At 40.3% G+C, this 19,016-nt stretch overlaps 1 protein-coding gene across 2 annotated transcripts in view; it reads right to left on the bottom strand.

Moving 5' to 3' along the window:
* znf609b (zinc finger protein 609b) overlaps positions 1-19,016 on the bottom strand; it is a 78,551-nt gene that overhangs the window by 44,948 nt on the left and 14,587 nt on the right. For both annotated transcript variants that reach the window (XM_076286817.1, XM_076286818.1), the window contains exon 2: positions 6,252-7,127. In XM_076286817.1, the coding sequence (XP_076142932.1) occupies positions 6,252-7,004 (753 nt within the window). In that variant the 5' untranslated portion in view covers positions 7,005-7,127. The remainder of the gene's footprint in view (positions 1-6,251; positions 7,128-19,016) is intronic.

The raw sequence follows: 19,016 nt of genomic DNA, 5'->3' as shown, positions 1-19,016 counted from the left end.
ATTAGACCTATACACTACTGAACTTTATTGAATGCTACCTCTGACCGAATGCATTACTTTGCACTTGTATTTTATTTTGGAATTTTAAGAGCAATAAACATTGCAATGTTAAGGAATTCATGTTTTTTCATTCAGATATATAAATCAACATGAATAAATTGCTATTAGTCAATTAATGGGGAGATAATCGATAATCGAAATCGAATCGGACTGAAAAAATTAATCGTTAGATTAATCGATGCATCGAAAAAATAATCGCTAGATTAATCGTTTAAAAAATAATCGTTTATCCCAGCCCTACAATCAAGTCAAATTCAACATATGTTATACACATGTCATACAAATGGTGTCATTCACATTGCCATTAAATTGCTGAGAAGATCCAGTAATATTGACTTGAGCTAGCCTATACAGGCTATATATTTCGCTCAGTTAAGATATGGCTCAAACAATGACACAATGAAACAATGACACTCTACTGCAGTGTTCACTCTGTTACTTAAGCTATAAGCCCCGAGAGGCCGTAGATTACACTGATTTTAGAATAGCTAAGGGGTATTGTTAGGCAAGACAAGCTAGCGGAGACCATTAGCGCTCCTTAGCTGTTCTAAAATCAGTGTAACCTACGAATTCAAGTGGCTTACTGCTTTTCTAAAACAGATACTACATAGATTTAAAGATAAGATTTAAAAAAATAAAAGGCACAGGCAACAACAAATGTAACGATCTATTCATAAATAAAATCATTCTTCCGCCAAGAAATATATTTCCTCTATCTGAATGGCTGCCAAAAAACGTTGTGACGCAGCTACTTTAACTTTTGTATCAAGTTATGGTAGTGCAGTAATATAGAACGAAATGCAGTCAAGGTGTATGTTTGTGCTGGATTTTACAATGGCATCAAACGTGATTCAGCCAATCATAATCAAGGACCGGAACTATCCGTTTTAGAGATTCCGATTAGACCATTTTCTACCTCTGCTGGCCTAAATAGTTAATGTATGATGAGGCAAATTAATCATCAACGGGCGTCCATTTGATTACAATTTTAGCATCTTGGACATATTTCGATTTCTTCAAAATGACAACAGTGTAAAGTTTATGGTAGGCCTAGCACGTAGTCCACAGTAACCACTGCTACAAATACATGGAAATACATGTTTTTTTTCCACATTAAATGGTTGAGTTCGCTATCAAAACAAGAGATGCATTGCCTTTACAATGCGATTTTTCTTTAAATCATTTTGGCTACAGTTCTGAAAGCTTGGGACTGTAGCCAAATCAAGCAAGGGAACACACACACACACAGAGACAAATAATGTAAGTTTCCATAAATAGCAGACATTCGAGGAGGAAGAAGCCATGTTGTCGGCCCCTCCCTACTGCAAGGGTTTTTGTTCTGGTAATCACACCACATGCCTCAAGGATGCAACAACTCCGCAGCCGCTGCTCCATTAATGGAAACACTCTTTCAGCAACGCTCCCTGTCCTCCTCCCCTCTACCCTTTCTGCCATTCCACCAGCTCAATGCAGCTGTGGGAGCCGTGACAAAACTATTCAGTGTGTAGGAGGTTAAAGACTTCATCCATTCATACTGCTGTCTTGCCTCCCTCATTCCTCCTTCATTTAGCTACCCCCAGTCAGTCCTTTCCTTCTCCTACCCGTGAAGTGCCCTCTTCTCCTCCTACAGTGAGGCAGTCTTCCCCACATAGCTTAGCCAGAATAGACTCATGGTTTATTATTAGAAGACTGCCTGACTCCACATTCATCCTGCCCACGTTTAGAGAGAGGGAGAGGCACTGCAAAAGAGAGGGATAGAGTGAAGGAGAAAGATTGCACCAACTTAAGGCATTCACAAATCTTGGCCCCCATTTTGCTCATCAATCCATCTTATGTTTGTTTATTCCCCCTCCGTTTTGCCCTCTAGCTTTCTTTCTACTCACGCATCGAGAGGCGAAACGAGGCACGTTGGAAATTTGCTGGCTGACAATGGAAGACAGCTGCTCTCACTGCTCAAGTCTTTCATGAGCCGAATTAGCAGCGCAGGCTCGCCACTCTCTCCCTTCCCCCATGTTCCCTGACTGCTGCATGCTGAGCCAGACAAACACTCTCTCGCCCTCACTCTCCCTCTCTCGCTTGCTTGCTCTCCCTCCCTCCTTCCTTCCTTTTCCCTCTCTCGCTCTCACACAAACACAGGCAAGGAGCTAAGAGACAGCAAAGGGAGGGGAGAAACCAGGCATGAAAGGGCTTTGTTTCCCTGCTCTGCAATCACTTTAACATGCCGAGCCAAGATGTTCTGCGACCTTGTACATTTTTTTCCCCTCCTACCAGTTATTTCTATGCTTGTGAGACATTGGAGTTTGAACCATACACCACTTGCTATGATTATCTGTGTAAAAAACATTGGTATAGAACATTTTCTGCCTTAGAAACAATACGAGCACACATTTTTTTTTAGCTAGTATTGTCAGAACAATGTGAATTTCCTTGGTTTTCTGAGCGGAGTTTTTGGTTCACTTCAGGGGCTAATAAACAAGTAAGGCATAAAACCACCAACACGTACGATACACACATGGTGGAAAGGCTAATTCCACAACCCCACCCTCTTCAAGAGAAACAGTAGACTAGTAATACAGAAACTGAAAAGGCATTTCTTTGAAAACAATACACTGCTATTCATTCTGAAGCCTCTGTAATGTTATTTCCAAAGGGCATTACTGAGATCCAGAAGCCTTACTCTCATTTGAGTTCTCTATTCATAGGCAAAACGATCAAACCACTTTATCTGATCTATATTAGGCTACTGAACTTGAGAACTCCTGGTATTTCCCCACACTCTGAAGAGGAAAAATAACTTGAAAGCTCTCAGTTCTCAACAGAGAGGAAAAATCTCACAAATCAAGAGACAGCATGCAGCAGGTAAATGGGACAGATGATACCCCCCAGGCCAGATGAGGATAGGAAACTGATATTAAAATCATATTATACAATATTTTAGTCAGTCAATCACAGGCCCAGGGCCAAACGTTCCAGGAACACGGTGACTTGGAAGTCTCACAGCATGCCCCATTCAATGGCCTCAGTCAGGCAGTCTGGAACTGCTCCTCCCCGACCGGCCGCACTCTGCCATGTGAGTGGGGGATGGGGAATCTGTTTTAGAGATCTAAGCCGTAATCTGCATCCCTGTAGCCATTCCCTGAATAGGGCTGCCGGGGACGGAGTCAGTGTTCCCTCATTCCCTTTATGCACAGCAACAATGTGGTGACACTGAACACCCTGAGACACACAGAATAGGCAGGAGCTACGGGGCCCTTTGACATTATCAAGGCGGTCGTACAAAAACTGGTTATGGGTGATGAATCTTCACAGAATTCCCCTCTGCTTAAGAGGGTGCAGCAGTGAGACCATTTGATGAGCTAACCCGTGAGTTCTTAGCTGCAGCTGCATCAGTCCTTTCTAAAAACAGGTCCATGGCAGTTTATTTTTCCCAGGGACTGATTTGTTTAAAATTCCTATTACTTCTGACTGTTTTTATAATACCACCATACTACCATTGTCCTTTCATTTCTGTCTTTTTAGTTATGATTTATAACATTACGCATTATATTTATATAAAATAAATATGCATTTGAAAAAAAAAATATTCTGAGCTGGACTTGGAATGATTTGCAGATGTGCAATGTTTAACCTTGTTTAACCTCGTTGGCACTTGACGTGACAAATCAATAACCCAAATCTGTCAAGGAAAATATGGTCTATTTTTGACTGCCATTGTGAAGTCAAATATTTGCTTTGTAACCCTGATCTTTTGCATATAGACAGAAAAAAACAATGATTCCTATTTGAGTTTGGGCTAATGTTAACATCTTAATCCAATTGGCATAGATTAATGCCTTTTCCAGAAAAACTCAAACCAAAATCTCTCCATACATGGTGGTATGAAATAGCTCAAAATGGTCAATTATTTTCATTAAACACTTTACCCACTCAAGGTAACCAAATTAGAGAGTAAGAGAGTGCCTAATGTTCTTAGGGATTCCTCTTTTGAGGCATAGAGCAGCAGAAGCACAAAGAGAACACATTTCTCAGTGCACCAGGGGTGAAAACACCCCAAAGACCTTGTCACCATGATAACCAAATCAATAAACTGGCAAGCCTATTGTGTGGGTTGAGAGGGGAGAAACATGAAGGAGCTTGTAGAAAGGCTGATCAAATTATCAACTATGAAACTGAAGAGGATAAAAAATGAAGTGTGACTTCTACATATTGAAAACAAACATTTTCTCCCTCTTTTATTCACAAAATTCCACTGCCCATCATCTGCTCTCTGTTCAAATTGGCTTTTCCCACCTTGTTTTGAGACGGGGGGCATACTAGCGTACTAAACAATTAATGCTGAGTGTTTTTTAACTGGAGAACATGCAGCTCTGTGAGAAGCGAACTCTTCAGACAGACAGAGACTACCCAATACACAACACAGCTCAGCCTTGAGACTAACAAAGCCACGCTCTGCCTTGATGTCTTCCTCATATGCTCAACCAACAAGAGCTGAACAAGTACACAGACACAAAGCAGACCAAGAGCTCAGGCTCTCAAGTTGCACGCTGGTGCTTTGAAAACAGAAACTCTTTGAAAAAGGCAGTACAGTACCTGGTTGAACAAGGCTGAACAAAACCAGAACTGGCAGTCAATTCCCATGAGTAAAGGGTATTGACCTAGCCTTCATGAATAAGGCATCCAGGATTATTCACAAACATGGTATGAGTCACGTAATGGATGACTGCCTGTGAAACATTTGCCTGTCCACAGAGGCACTATGGTATCTGGTAAATAAGAGGTCACATAAAACAAAACTTGGACAAAAAAAACACATTACAAACCAATTTAATCTCATGCTCCAATTTAAGAAGCACAAGCCTACATTTTATGACACTGTACAGAGTACAATTAGGCTGGTAGTGCAACTCAGGGCCATGGCAACATGTCTGAGTGGTATGGCTTCCTCGCAGGATTTAGTAACTTAACATTCCAGCAAAGATATTTGAGGCTTAGGAGCGAGGAAGAAATCAAAGCTGTGCTGGCCTCCACCATGTGTGTGGTCACATACAAAAGCTATGCAGTGAACCCCATACCATGCTGCTATTCAGCTTTGAGCAGCACCGTCTGCCTCTTAGCCCCGTCATAGATACTCTCCTTAACACTTGGAAAAAAAAAGACTGTTAATGGGGTTAGCCTACCTGCCAGACAAATCACAGGCGAGAAAACAACTACGCCTCTCTCGTGAGGAAAGGCAACACATTCCACATCCTTTCACCACTAAGACAGGGTCTATTTGCAGTTACTCAGAAAAGCAAAACTACTCATATCTGTTGCCATCAGTTGTTCAAATAAAATTGTAGGGTAGCAGACCAATTTTATGATTTTTTTTCCATTTCTGCTATGCATAATTCACTGAAAACCATCATTATGAAGGTATGGATTTTATTAAAAATTTGAATTATGATCACTAATAAAAAGGAGTAAGAAAAAATAATACAAATCCCAAGATTAAAAACTAAGCCATTTTGGGACAGAATACAAAAAAGCTCAATGGATGCAGTAATCTAAAACAAATGAGTGAATGTCCTAGTGAATGTCCGTCCATGAACTACACAAGTGTTTTTATAAGGACAAATAATTATTTTGCTTCATTGTGGTCGTTTAAAATCAAATACAAAACCAGGTGGCGTAATGCGCACTTACAAATGAGAACATTCTGGATTAGTCCAGGTAAAATTCCCACATTTGGCTGGAAGTTCTGAACTCTTTGTTGGGATTTCCTTCCCCCCTCTGAGCTATCCAGGGACACATAAAAAGCTTCCCGTCCCATGGAGCTATGGGTTGAGGCAATCTAACAACCGCTTTCCAGCCCAACCCCCCAGTCTACCGTGACAGTAGGGAAAGCAGTTAGGGCAAGCCAAAACCCTTCCCCCACTACAAAGCTATGTTGGGACTACTACAGAAACACTGTGACTGTCAAAACAGCTTTCATTCCCGACTCCTTTAAATCAATCATTTTAGCAGGACAAAAACATGTAGCACAACTCTGAAAAGAATATGGCCGTTTCTAGTTTGAAATTGCCAAAGGTAATACACAGAGCAAACATCCCCATATTGGTCACAAAGTCTATTCAGTCTAATCAAATACCTCCCTTCAGTACTCACAATCCACCAAACAAATGCTAAAAGCAGAGAAGAAAAAAACATCTTACCTTTTCATTTTTCACCTTTTTCAGAGCTCGGCAGTCACTACTGTCCATTTCCTCTGGCTCAGTTTTAATAGCCAGTGGGGGTACAATCCCTACAGGCTCCAAGGTGCTATTCCCATGTTCTTCAGCCTCTGTTGAGTCTGCTGTAGTCTGGGTATTCTCAAAAGAGGCATTACGGGTACCTCCAAGTGCTTGAGCTTGAGGTGCCACTTCCCTCTCAATGGCAACCACCGCCACAGGTCCTCCCAGGACCTCCTTCTCCTTCTTGCTTTTCCCACTCGACCCATCCTTATCCTTCTTGGTGTTGGGTACATTTCGAGAGGCTTTTGCGCCTTTCTCGACACCCTTGCTGGGCGTAGAATTTCCAGTGCCTCCTGCACTCGCTGTGGTGCCAGTAGCCTCTGCTTGAGGTCGGCTCTGGGACTCTTTCTTGGCTCCATCACCAGTGGGAGCCTTGCTATTGTCTTTAGAGTTTTTGCTGCGTTTTGATTTTGATTTACTTTCCTTTCCCTGAGGGGCAGGCACTGGGCTCACGAATTTGATGTTGTCTGGCAAAGCTGCAACGGCACTAGGGGGCGCCGCCATGCCGCCGCCCTCCTTGGTGCCAGACATCTCAAGTTTGTCCTTCTCTAGGTCCGCGTCGAGGTCAATAATCAGATTTCCCACGCCGATATCCCACTCATCACCGCTGTCGTAAGTGTCCACCGCATTCGAGTCCACACCTTTCCCGCCTGCAGTGCCACCACTTAGGGACATTTTAGTGCCACCAGCCCAGGAAAGTCACACTGAGGTCTGAGTACTCAGACCACTGGATGTGGGAAAGGGGTTTCAGTCGCCTCAAGGTCCTGATATCAATTTCCCAGCTACCCACATCTTGCCCTAAGGGATGTGAGAGAGGAAGAAAATAAGTTATGATGTGTACTTTAACAATCTAAAACATCCTTTGAGAGAACACAGACCAAAAACAAACAAATATTCCAATGGGCTACATCAGTATGCTTCGGAATAGTGCCCAAAATCTAGAACCATTATGAAAAGTGAAGTGGTTTAATGGAGTTAAAATCCTTCAGTTCAACAATCTTAAAAAAAATCTTAAAATATTTAACTTAAAACCATTGTGTCAGATAGGACTACATGGTAGTGGTTTGAAACTTCCACTACAGTCAGTTTTTGGAATTGGTTACCGCTTGTTAAAATAAGTGTGTAGCAGATCTCCATAGCCTGACCCGAACTATAGTTGTGCAAGACAGCAACAGTTCAATATAAAACAAAATAATCCTCAAAACATGGTATATTTGTGATTACTTTCTACTTGAGCGTACATACTACATACATATTTACCATAACATAAGATCCCAAAAACAATGTTCCCATAATCTTAGCACACTGTGTCTCAAATGAAGTAATGTTCCTTGATTACTTTTTCAAACTATATAATGAAATTTGAAGTGAAGTGAAATTTGAATGAAGTTTATGTACCACAAAAATGAATCAACACTCTGGCTGCAAACACCAAACTAGGTCAGACAAAGATTTTCAATTTGCGGCAGGCCACTTATAAGGTAGGCTACATTTTCACCACAAGCAAACACATCAAGTAACCAGACATACACATAGCAGGCAGACACCAGTTGTTGACTTGTTGGCAATGGCATGCCACAGAGTTATGACAATACTGCTTAATTACGCTAGTCCCTTCACTGCAAAGGCTACAGTAGGCTACACCACACAATATCAGCCAGTTCAACCCTGTTCTAAAGGCACCTAAGGGCCTATGTTGATATTTGATTCACTTCAATAAAGCAACATAGCATACATGTGTGAGCATTACGAGTCAGCATGAAACACACAAGCAATGACATCACTAAGTAATAAACAATTAAAATCATTGGCCATTAATTTAGTTATCAACTTCAGTAGGCTATGTTGATTATTCATTTAATGTCTAACGGAGATTGCTTTGCATTCCATTCCACATCACAGTAATAGGCTACATTGCCCTTGTTTCATATGTCACTTACATGAATGATTCCTATTGCTTATAAACAGGACCCTTTCTTTTTTCATTTAATCAGAAAGATTATGGATTTGACTAGATTAACAATTTGTCTCTTCCTTCCAATTTCTTACATGCTGTCCTAGGCATTCAAAAAATGCTTGTTTGCCTGGTTCATAGAAATGACTCAAGTTATATCATACTGGTGTCCATGTAGCCTAATATCACAATGCACACCAAACCAGGAAGAGATTCGATTCATGTCAAAGAGCTTCCGATAAAAGAGGCATCTTGCTGTGGTAAGCAAATTGTGGTCGGCACTTGTTCAGGTCACTGCTAATCTGCACCTAGTTTCTACTTGTTAAAGTCAATCATGCTGTGCAGAAGGTTAAAAAGATAGGGCCATCCTTAAAAATATTTTTGTTTGCAGTAACAGCCAAAAAAAAATTAAAAATGGATCGGTAGGTAGGTCAATATTGTTTTTTTCAAGATTCAAAGTAAAAAAAAAAAGTACAATTTTGGTCATGGTGATTACGTAGGAATGAATTTACACAAATGTGCATATCGTGACACTGGGTCTTCAACCCGTGCCTTCAGGCGCACCATTGCAAATCTCATTCTGATGCAGGTTATATAGACCAGCCTTTCTCAAACTTCTTTGACCTGAGGCCCAGTCATGGCAGACTTTGGGGTCATAGGGCTCATCTACATGTACCCAGAAAGAAGGCTACAATAGCTCTTGGCCATGTTATATTGAAATTTGACTATACAATACTCAATGCTATACAGTGTATTATACAGTCTCTGCTCTGTTTCTAAGGAAGTTCCAAAAAACAACGTCGTTCTATTAAGTTTCGTTAAATAAATAGCCTTCCAACTCCGCGGACCAGCAGTCTCCATGTTGCGGACCCATATGTTGAGAAATGCTGAATAGACCACAACCAATTTCAATACTCCGACACGGTCACCGTTAGACTAGGGGGGAGAAGGGATGAGAAAAGATCTGGCCACAGTTCTTCCAGAACTTCGTGCCAAGTAAAAGCGTTATCAGTTTGTGTGAATGAAACGAAGCGTAGGCCATAGTGTGACATGCGTAAAACTAATGGTGTAGAGATGACGCCACAGGGTTTTATTTAAGTGAGCCACGTTTGCATGTAGGCAATTTATATTCACAATACTTGGGCCTTTCATTGCATTTCTATTGGTTGTTTAGAGTGAAAAAAACAATCAGTCGGTATTAACGCAAGTTTACAACCGGCAAGTCGGTCAGACTAAAGGGGAAAAAAATAAATATTTGGGTCGGTTCTAAATTGACAGGGTCGGTCGGGTTACGGCAAACGAAAATATTTTTAAGGATGGCCTAGGCTGCAACATTTTTGTCAGAGGTTCTGTGGATGCACTGAGCTGGAGTGCCAAAGCTTTTCTCCAGGAAAAGGATGTTATAATTCATATTCCTAAAAAGCTCAGACCTACAAGCTGCCTGTGACGTCTCATGCAACAGTGAAATGTGATCGTGAGGTTAGTTATGACCTGATTCAGTCTCCTAATAGGATTTGGATGCATTTGGATGTTAATTAAGCATTCCCAGCATGACCCCCACCGGACTAGTGGTTTCTTTATCAATGCATTTTGGTCACATTTTTTTATACTGTATCTCCAACATCAACTCGCACACTTTGCCAATGTAACATGGTTTTTTTATATGAGAAATAAAATAATTTATAGATTACATCCTTCAAATACATAGGACTCAATGTAAATGCAAAAAACCCTTTTACTGCCAGTCAAGGTAAGGCAAAATAGCCGCAAGCAGACCAAGTTAAAGACCCTTACTGCTGGCATTTGTCAGCATCTTTTATCATTTACCACACTGTAAATGCGATATGAAATGTGATGCTATGTGGTGTTTCTCGTCATAATCAATAATATATTTTGCTAGCAGTAACGACTTGGCATTTTTCAAAATAAAAAAGCCTAGTTTATTCTGTAAACTCTTTCAATTGTTTTGTATTGCAGATGGTCTGAAATAAGATGCTAACCAACCAATAAGAACACATCTCTTACTATTATTAGAACTAGAACTAGAACATCTTAGAATACTGTGATCCATATTGTGTAAAGCCCAGAGAACACCAAACACAAGTATGTGCACAACAATCAAAGCTATGATGCTGACTGACTGCCGACTGTTGCAAATGATACTGCTGTTGGTTGTGGAAGAAAGTAGGTACAGGAGAAACAAGGGGAAACAGCATTATTAGATCCAGTCATCACACTAACTACCGGACTTGCCTTGCCTTGCCTTGTCTGATGAATAACTAATGATTGGCTGCACTCCGCTTCTTGGCAACAGGTAGGCTAGCCAAACAGTCAATGAGAGCAACACTTTTACAGATGCCGTCCAGCAAGCAAGCCAACAAAGGTCTGTCAGTGTCAATGGTGCTGCGCACACCACACCAATTTAGGCCACAAACGCAATGACCGGCCAACATTTTCAAATGTCCTACTGTCAGCTTGGTGTGGGCTTAAGGTCTTTGATCACACAAATGTCAGTGCAGCTTCAATGTGAAAGACTAGGAGTTCTATACTGGGGAAAAGTTCACCAGAAACATGTCGTTTTTAAATCGCTTATTGTTGCCCAAACGCCTGAATTTGCTTGAAACATAGCTGTTAGCATTGGGCATAGATTGTGGAGGAGTAGCGACTAGTTCATAGGAAAGCACATAATTAACTAGATTTGGCTCTCACAGACAAAACTCTGCCAAGCGCTTCAGATCTTTAAGAGATCCTCTAACAAGGTTATGCTTTTACCACCCAATTGCCATTAAACGGTCCTACTCGACACACAACATGAAGTTCACAGGGATATACATGAATTTCTGCAGGAACTTCAAAAGGAGTCTTGACCAACTTATGGAGTAATTTCCCTCTGTCTGTGTGGTTCAGCACAGTTCTCTTTTCTTATTTGGGTCATTCTGTGTCCAATCAGATAAAGTTGTTGCTGCACAGACTCAGATTTTTTTCAAACCTTGTCTTTAAATGGGTCCCAAAACCAAGGCCTTTAAAATATTCTGTTGAAATGCCATGCTTTCATATTTTTTGCAGCTGTTGATATTTATTTAGTTTTACAGCTTAAAAACACATTATCTGGGAAGCAATGTTTGGGCATGAACAGTTTGAAATAGTATTATTTATAGCCAGCCAAACTTTGTAGGGAAGAAGACAAACAGGCTCTCAGTATGACTGAACCACTAAAAGGTTGTTTGATTTGATTTGGAAAAAAGGGTGAAAAGGGTGACATTGAGGGTATTGTAACTTTGTTTATTTTTGTGCCCATCTGGTATCAATCATTACTTTTTCTTTAAATACATTATTTTAGTCATGTTGCCCCAATATTGAAGTTCTCTACATGCAACTAGCATGAATATCTCAAGGATAAATCCATGGAAGGTTGTGATTTTCAGTCTTTTTCAAAGAACTAAAATGGTATATGGGGTAGCTACTAAGCATGCAAATGTATGTGGAAGTAGCTCAATGCATGGGCAGTTTGTAGCATGAGTGAACCCAGATGAACCTGTTGGCAAATTTGAATTTGCTCTGCAGGTCCATCTGGAAAGGATCCCATTGATGCCCGTTCCGTTTTAAAACTTCCACAGGCATGCCAAATCGCTAGCCTGACGAGCCAGACCCACATTAAAATGTAGGGTCTGGGCACTCACCGTTGGCAGTACTCAGTCCGAGGGGCAGGATAATCGGTTGTCTTTCCCACCAGCGGAGCTAGTTGGCTAGTTCAAACTTTTGCCAACTTAACAAAAGCTTAACTCGTGTAACACTGTTCGCCAACAGCAACATCCATCTTATTTGTTTTCAAGTAGCAGGGAATTCAAGCCAAAATAGAAGTTCAATTTTTCGAGCTCACAAGCCAACGGAGTTGCTAGACTAGCCCTGGCAGCAAATGTAATTTGCTGCCACTAGGGTGCGTCTAGATTTCTAGGCTAGGGGCGTCCCTCTCTTTCTTCAAAAAAACTCTTGAAGACACTCTTCCAAGAATACCTCCTCTCCTAATGCTTCTCACGACCTCACACACCCAATACGCACTTACCACACTCTTCCCCGTCTTCCCTCCTCCCATCTTCCCGATCTCCTATCTCTATGTAAGCACTTCTACCCTCTAGCACTAGTATTGACAGATACAGCGATAACTCCTAGCTATATTCTCTCTACTGTAGTTAAATGTTTTTTTTTTTTTTACTTTTAACGCTGTAGTTTAAATCTTAAAATGCTTAAATGTTAATAGCTTAAATTGTATTCTATTGCTGTAGTGTAGCTCTGTAGCTTAAATCAAAAAATGCTTAAATGTTAATAGCCTAAATGTTATTCCATTGCTGTAAGTCGCTTTGCACAAATGCATCGGGCAAATTAATGTAAATGTAATGTATTTAAACATGGTACAACATTGGCATAATTTGACATTGTACACTATATTATTAGCCTATTGAGCCATTCCCAGATAGATTTCAGTGGTCCTACAACCTACACATGCCATTTTAGTCCTATGAAAAACCAAAACATTTAATTACACCTTGTTTTCCCCTGTTTTGATACCTCAAACACTGGCATAACATTAAACATATATATTATGTTTTTTTTTTTTAAATACAGTATTGCATTTGCAGACAAAACACTGATTGATGCCATTTGGGTCCAAAACAATGAGATTACAAGACCCTAAATATCACTCGTTTTGCACTTTGTTCCAAATCTAGGGCAATATAAAATCAATGGTTGTTCAGTTCAAAGCTGTAATGTCCCGGTCATGCGTTGAGCGTGTTCACCTACCATCCTACAAAGTATGGGTAGGCTACGAATAATAGGCCTACTTTGTAAGATACAAGCCATTTGTCCAAACACTGCCTCCAAGAAAAGGCATTTTTGAGTGTATAAAATGTACAGTATAAGAAAAAAAGTCAAGGATGAAAAATGTAACAAAAATTAAAAAAACAATAAGAATTTAACAAAAATATTATATGGGTCTTAAGTTTTGGGACCTAACCATTATATAGACAAACTCTGATATATGTAGGCTACAGAGAAAGAAATACATTAAAAATAGAATAATACAAAGTAAAAGATTATAAAGTTGAACTGATATCTAATGCATGCACATAGAGAGGGGAAGGTAGAAAAAAGCAAAGCTGTGTGAGGGCATTCGAGATGAGGAAGGTGACAAACACACACACAAAGAAATGGTATGCAATTATTTAAATTGGACCGCATTTTAACTGTATTACTGATAAAGACGTTGGTAATAAGTACAGAAATTACAGTGTGCTGTTTTATACAACAGTTCAAACAGGTCAAACTATTTATTAATATCTAATTAGATGAGAAGTTTTCCACGAGTCATCATGAGTGGCAATATCTCAGGAGATCCCCACTTGGACTGTTCACTAGGAATCACTTTGTATTTTGCATTAAGTTGTCCAACATGAAGGTTCCATTCATTCAAAGCCAGAGAGCAGCAGAGAAGTTGCATTTGACAGTTGAAGAGAAAACTGATCAATTTTGTGCTGTGGTTGGTGAAATCTCTCAGGACACTACAGTGATTGGTCAAATTTGCAGAAAAGGCAACTGGATAATTCCACGATTCCCAGGTAATTGGTTGAATTTGCGTTAATTGTTGCAATGGCAAAATCCTGGGGGTACTGGTAAATGGAGTAAGGTGAATGTTCAGATTGACACAACATCTAGAGCAGACACAGTTTGAGTTGGTGTTTTTGCAATATCCAAGCCAACTGTCACTAGTTCCTGTCGGAAACATTGCTTTCTTGTTTTTTTCGCCATAATGGCTTCTCCTGAATCTGACGCATCGGCTGATTTTTCTTCCTCGACCTGAGGAATTTTTTTTGCTGTAGGCTCTTGACATGAATCGGGTAGTTGACTAATCACTCCTGGACCCTCCTCCTCTCACACACATTAGCCTACAATGGCAACCAGACTCTGTTCCTTGTCAGTTTTCAGTATGAAATTTACAAAAACAACAAAAAAAACTTTGCAAGTGGTTCACTGCATTCTCTCATTACTTTACATTAAAAAAAATGACAAATACCTAATTATTTTTGTTCAGACCTCTGAAGTTTGCCTACAAAAAGGACTGTCATCTTTACCCATATAAGGAGATACTGGAGCTAACAGAAGGTAACTACCGTAAAACTCCAAATAATAGCCCGGGCTTTTATTTTCCCAAATCGCCAAACTGCACCGGCTAGTATAATAGACAGGCGTCCATATGAGACAGGCCTTTAATTCCCTTTACACAAAACTTTTCTTCTGCAAAGATGGAAAATATTATCGAATTAATTATTTCAAACACACTGAATGTCTACCCATTAGAGCTGCACGATATATCTAAAATCTATCGTTATCGCGATATCAACGCTTGCGATGGACATACCGCAAAGATTACTTAATTTTCGATACATTTTGATACATTTTCTGTGCCGTACGCATTCCATGGCCTACAGTCTATGATGTATTCACATTCTGAATGTCAACATATTTTACCAAACCGATGCAGTCATGCAGCCCTAGAAGCCCGTCCCCTACCAGTTTAGGTGTGTGGTGTTTTAGGTGTTGAGGCAGGAGCTAAGTCGTGATGGCTGAAGATAGTGAGTCAAGCGAGGTAGGCTACAGGTGAAGAGGAATTGGTGACTAAAGGAAAAGCACGTCTGTTATATGGAAATATTTTGGTTTTATAAAGGACCACGTATTACAAACACAGCGCCAAATGCGTCCTTCTCCACCGTGTTAAAATAAACAATTTCTTTCGTTGTTGTTATAGGATCAGAAGATAGCCTATCTATCTTTCACTGTAAGGCTTGTATTTCATGATTTGCATTTAGCAAAAGCCCCAGACAGCAGCAGAGAGGTAATCAGGATTCGTTATTTGTAAAAGTTGTTTAGCCTACTTCGTTAGCCTGGACTGTGCGATCGCAGCCACTTACTTTAACTTTCCGCTGCCCTCGTAGTCGGCATGCCGGTAGCCAAATAACGTGGGATGCGCAGCGTATGAGGTTACAGACTGGGCTACTTAAGATTTTAGATGAGTGACCGCCGCGATATAGCTTAAGTAGGCCTAGCTTTTTTTGCTAGGCCCAGCGAAGGCTGGCAATGTGGAATATTCCGCTGGTTGGTGCACAAGTATTCAGATTGGCTGTCTATCCGTCTTTTACGAGGATTTTCTTGGAGCACTCTTCCACACAACTTCGATAGCTTAGTCAGTAGGTATCTTAGCTGTCCACTTTAATCAGGCCATATTAAGCCTAGGCTACATAATATACTGCTCAAAAAAATTAAAGGAACACTTACAGTTTTTCACAATTGTTAAAACCCATTTTTTGAAACCTTCCACCCTTCTCTCCATTCTCAAACTACATTCACAGAATGTCTGACAGTTCTTGCAAAATAAAACACTCGCCTTAAAAAGTTTTTCTTATGCTCAGAACCACAGTCAGAGCACCAATCCAGTGTATGATTGAAGTGTCCCCTTAATTTTTTTGAGCAGTATATTTATATTGTTTATGTAGAAAATTATACATTTATTTCTGTAATTATACATTTACCCCCCCCCCCCCCAACCCTACAGTCTATGTTAGCAGCAAGAAGAATGGAGAAAAACATTAAATATTTAAATATCGCAAATTATATCGTTATCGCAGTACTCAATAATGTTATCGCATATCGCATGTTTTCCTAATATCGTGCAGCCGTACTACCCATATGCCCCCATGTACCCATATGACTAGGCTATCTGATGACAATAACGGATAATCATTTATTTAGTGTTGAGATGTTGTTCATTGAGAGAGATAAGATCCAAATAGCGGGGATAGCCAGAATAGATGAAACACGTTTTAATCAAACGTAATTTACAAAGAGATCGTTTCACACTGAAAGCTCATATTTTGTCACTAGCAACCTAGCCTATATTGGTCCTGACCAAAACCATTCAGGAATTATTTATGCAAAAGTGGAACGTGCATAATGTTTCATTCTCCCTCCTTTTCGGCAAGAATGAAACAGCATGAGAGCATGAACCATATTGTTTCTCCCTTATTTTATTTGGCAAATTTGACAACAGTCAGCTTACATCTCAAATCATAGCCTACTTCTTTCTCTTTATCGCCATGACGGTATGCATTTAGAATAACATTCGCAATCTTTTTGTTTTGTTGCCAGCGTAAAACAAGCTTACCATCGGCCTATCTGCAAATTTTAAACAAAAGGGATGAATTGAACAATGACAAAGTCGGATATATAAGCATAGTTCATATTGAAAAAAGTTATACAATTTGGATCTCTAGCTTTTCCCCACCGCAGTCTTTTAATGCCATCTAATCATAACATTAGCGTGTGCAGTCTGCACCATACTGGCTTAAGCCCAATTCACACCAAAGATTCGCGACGAGATGAGCTGCAACATTCTATAAACCAGCAACTTGATGCAACATTCTAAAACCTTGCAACTGTGACTTGACATGGTGAATGCTTTGCGACGGCTTGCAACGTGTAACATCTAATTCACACCGCTGCAACTCCTTTCAGCAACAGTTTCGTCTCATTGCAAATCTTTTGTGTGAATTTGGCTTTGAACAGACGATCTGACGGGTTCAGAAGATTAAATACAACACAAAACTAAAAAACAGACCAGGCCTCTATTTGAGACCGGCCTTTAACCCAAACCTGTAGCCACACCAGGGGTTTAAGAGAGACAGGTGTCTATTTGGGACTCGGCTATTATTTGAAGTTTTACGGTACAGTGCACTGCAAGTTAGCTTCCATGTAGCAAAAATCAAAGTCTGCCATCTTAACTTATCGAAGATCTTAAAAACAGGCATCATATCCTTGTTCAAGTATAAGTTCATTGTTGCATGACCACAGCCCCTTTACTCTCAGTCCCATCGGCCCCTCCCCACAGACCTGGTGGCCTTATAACAGAGCAACAGCTGTGATGAACCGTCATGTAGGTTCATCTGACACCCTTACTGAAAGTTTACTTCATAAATACCTTCATCAGGTATTTTTGCCAACTGTAGAGCTCCCCCTAGGGTCTCGATATATTTATATTTTACTCGTTTTAAATAGCCTACTTCTCATGGCTTGTTCCCCCTGTACACAATGAAAATGCTGTTGTTGTGGAGGCGAAGGATTAACAACAGGCAAAAACTCAAAAGAGCTATATCTACTGACAAGGTAATGTTTCACGACACATAACAGAAGATGCCATTACAACACAGCTAACACTCCACCGGAAACAAAGCGGCCGCATTGAGAGCCTTTTGTGCAAAGAGCCCATTGATAAATAAATGTAGCATATTTTCCACCAGACATTCTGTCCGGCTAACGTAAACTGTGGCTGACACCACAAGCTCCTTGGCAGATAAGCAAGTAATAAGTTTGGTTGAACAAACTGTGAGTGTGCTCTCTGTGATACAGTAACCCATCATATTCTTTGTTTATGTTGTGTGCCCTAACTGACCCACAAACAGGCCAATCATTTATCAGCCTAATTGCTCAGTTGCACGCTCCAAATGTCATACACCAACAATAAGCAGTGTGGAACATGAGCAAGAAAACACGTTTACGAAGGTCACAAGGAAAGAATTGGTGGTATAAAAGATGAAATGTCAGTTGCCAATATGGCAGTGTTTATTTTATTAGTCTGACAAGATCAAAGCACAATTGTATGTAAATTTTGCAGGACTGTAAAGGCCAACGCCCACTGGTGACATTTGACACGTGTCAAGTGACACCAAAGTTTAGAACTCCATTACTTTTAACGGAGCAAAGCCCATTGGTGGCGTCTGACGCACATCAAAACCAAAATAATTTTGGAAAAAATGTTCCATCTCTTGAGTATCAAATCCATAGACGTGAATGTTGTCGCCAGTGGGCGTTGCCCTAAACAGTTTAGACTACAACAGAAACAAAACAAACTTGATTTATCTATGGCTCTATACAAAGTCAGTAGCACCATACCAATTTACTTCAATGGAACAATATTTCCCCCAATATGGCAGAAGACCCTCAAATCTTTCAAAGACCGCTCGCAAATGGCACCCGGCGCTGCCATCTCTCTCCAGATGTTACAGTAGCCCTGTCACCTAAATTCAATTATAACCGTTAACAGCAAATCCCAATTTATTGCTATGGACAGGATCACTTGTTTGGAACTATACGGTGTATTTAGGTCCATGAACCTGGCGACACCAAATTTGACTTGACTATTGGTGCAACTTTCTTTCTATAAAGGCCAAAGACATTAGCCTGGCCACACCCACCAAGTCTGGCACACAACAATACACAAAAATTTCCCTTGAGCACAAAGGGTGACCTCCAATCAGTGCCAAAGGGGATGACCCTATAGTTTCTAAATCAAAAGTGGTTGTGGTAAGCGGTAGTAGCAAAGCCTGCAAACATAAAAAATTGCAGTCGGAAGAATATATTTGTGTACAGCAAAGTTACATTGTTTCCTGACTGCCAATGAGGTTTATTATCAGTTTGTTAAGGTTACGTGAAGGAGAAATCCCTGATCAACCCCTGGGAATCCCTTATCAACGTGATTGCAAAGTTAAGTTAATGCAGTCTTTACCCATTATGATGCTAGAGTTGGAAACATCTGGAAATCATTTGAAATGGCTTGCAACATTTGGCAACTAAAGGTGTGCAACGTTTAATTCACACCACTGCAACTCCTCTGCAATGGTTTCCAC

Source organism: Alosa pseudoharengus, unplaced genomic scaffold, assembly GCF_046254945.1.
Source record: "Alosa pseudoharengus isolate Yale_2024_CS ecotype anadromous, Long Island Sound unplaced genomic scaffold, YU_APseudo_1.1 YU_APseudo_1.1_scf_16, whole genome shotgun sequence".
Classification (NCBI taxonomy): domain Eukaryota; kingdom Metazoa; phylum Chordata; class Actinopteri; order Clupeiformes; family Clupeidae; genus Alosa; species Alosa pseudoharengus.
The sequence above is the reverse complement of the archived record's forward strand: the minus strand, read 5'-3'. Positions and strand labels throughout refer to the sequence as shown.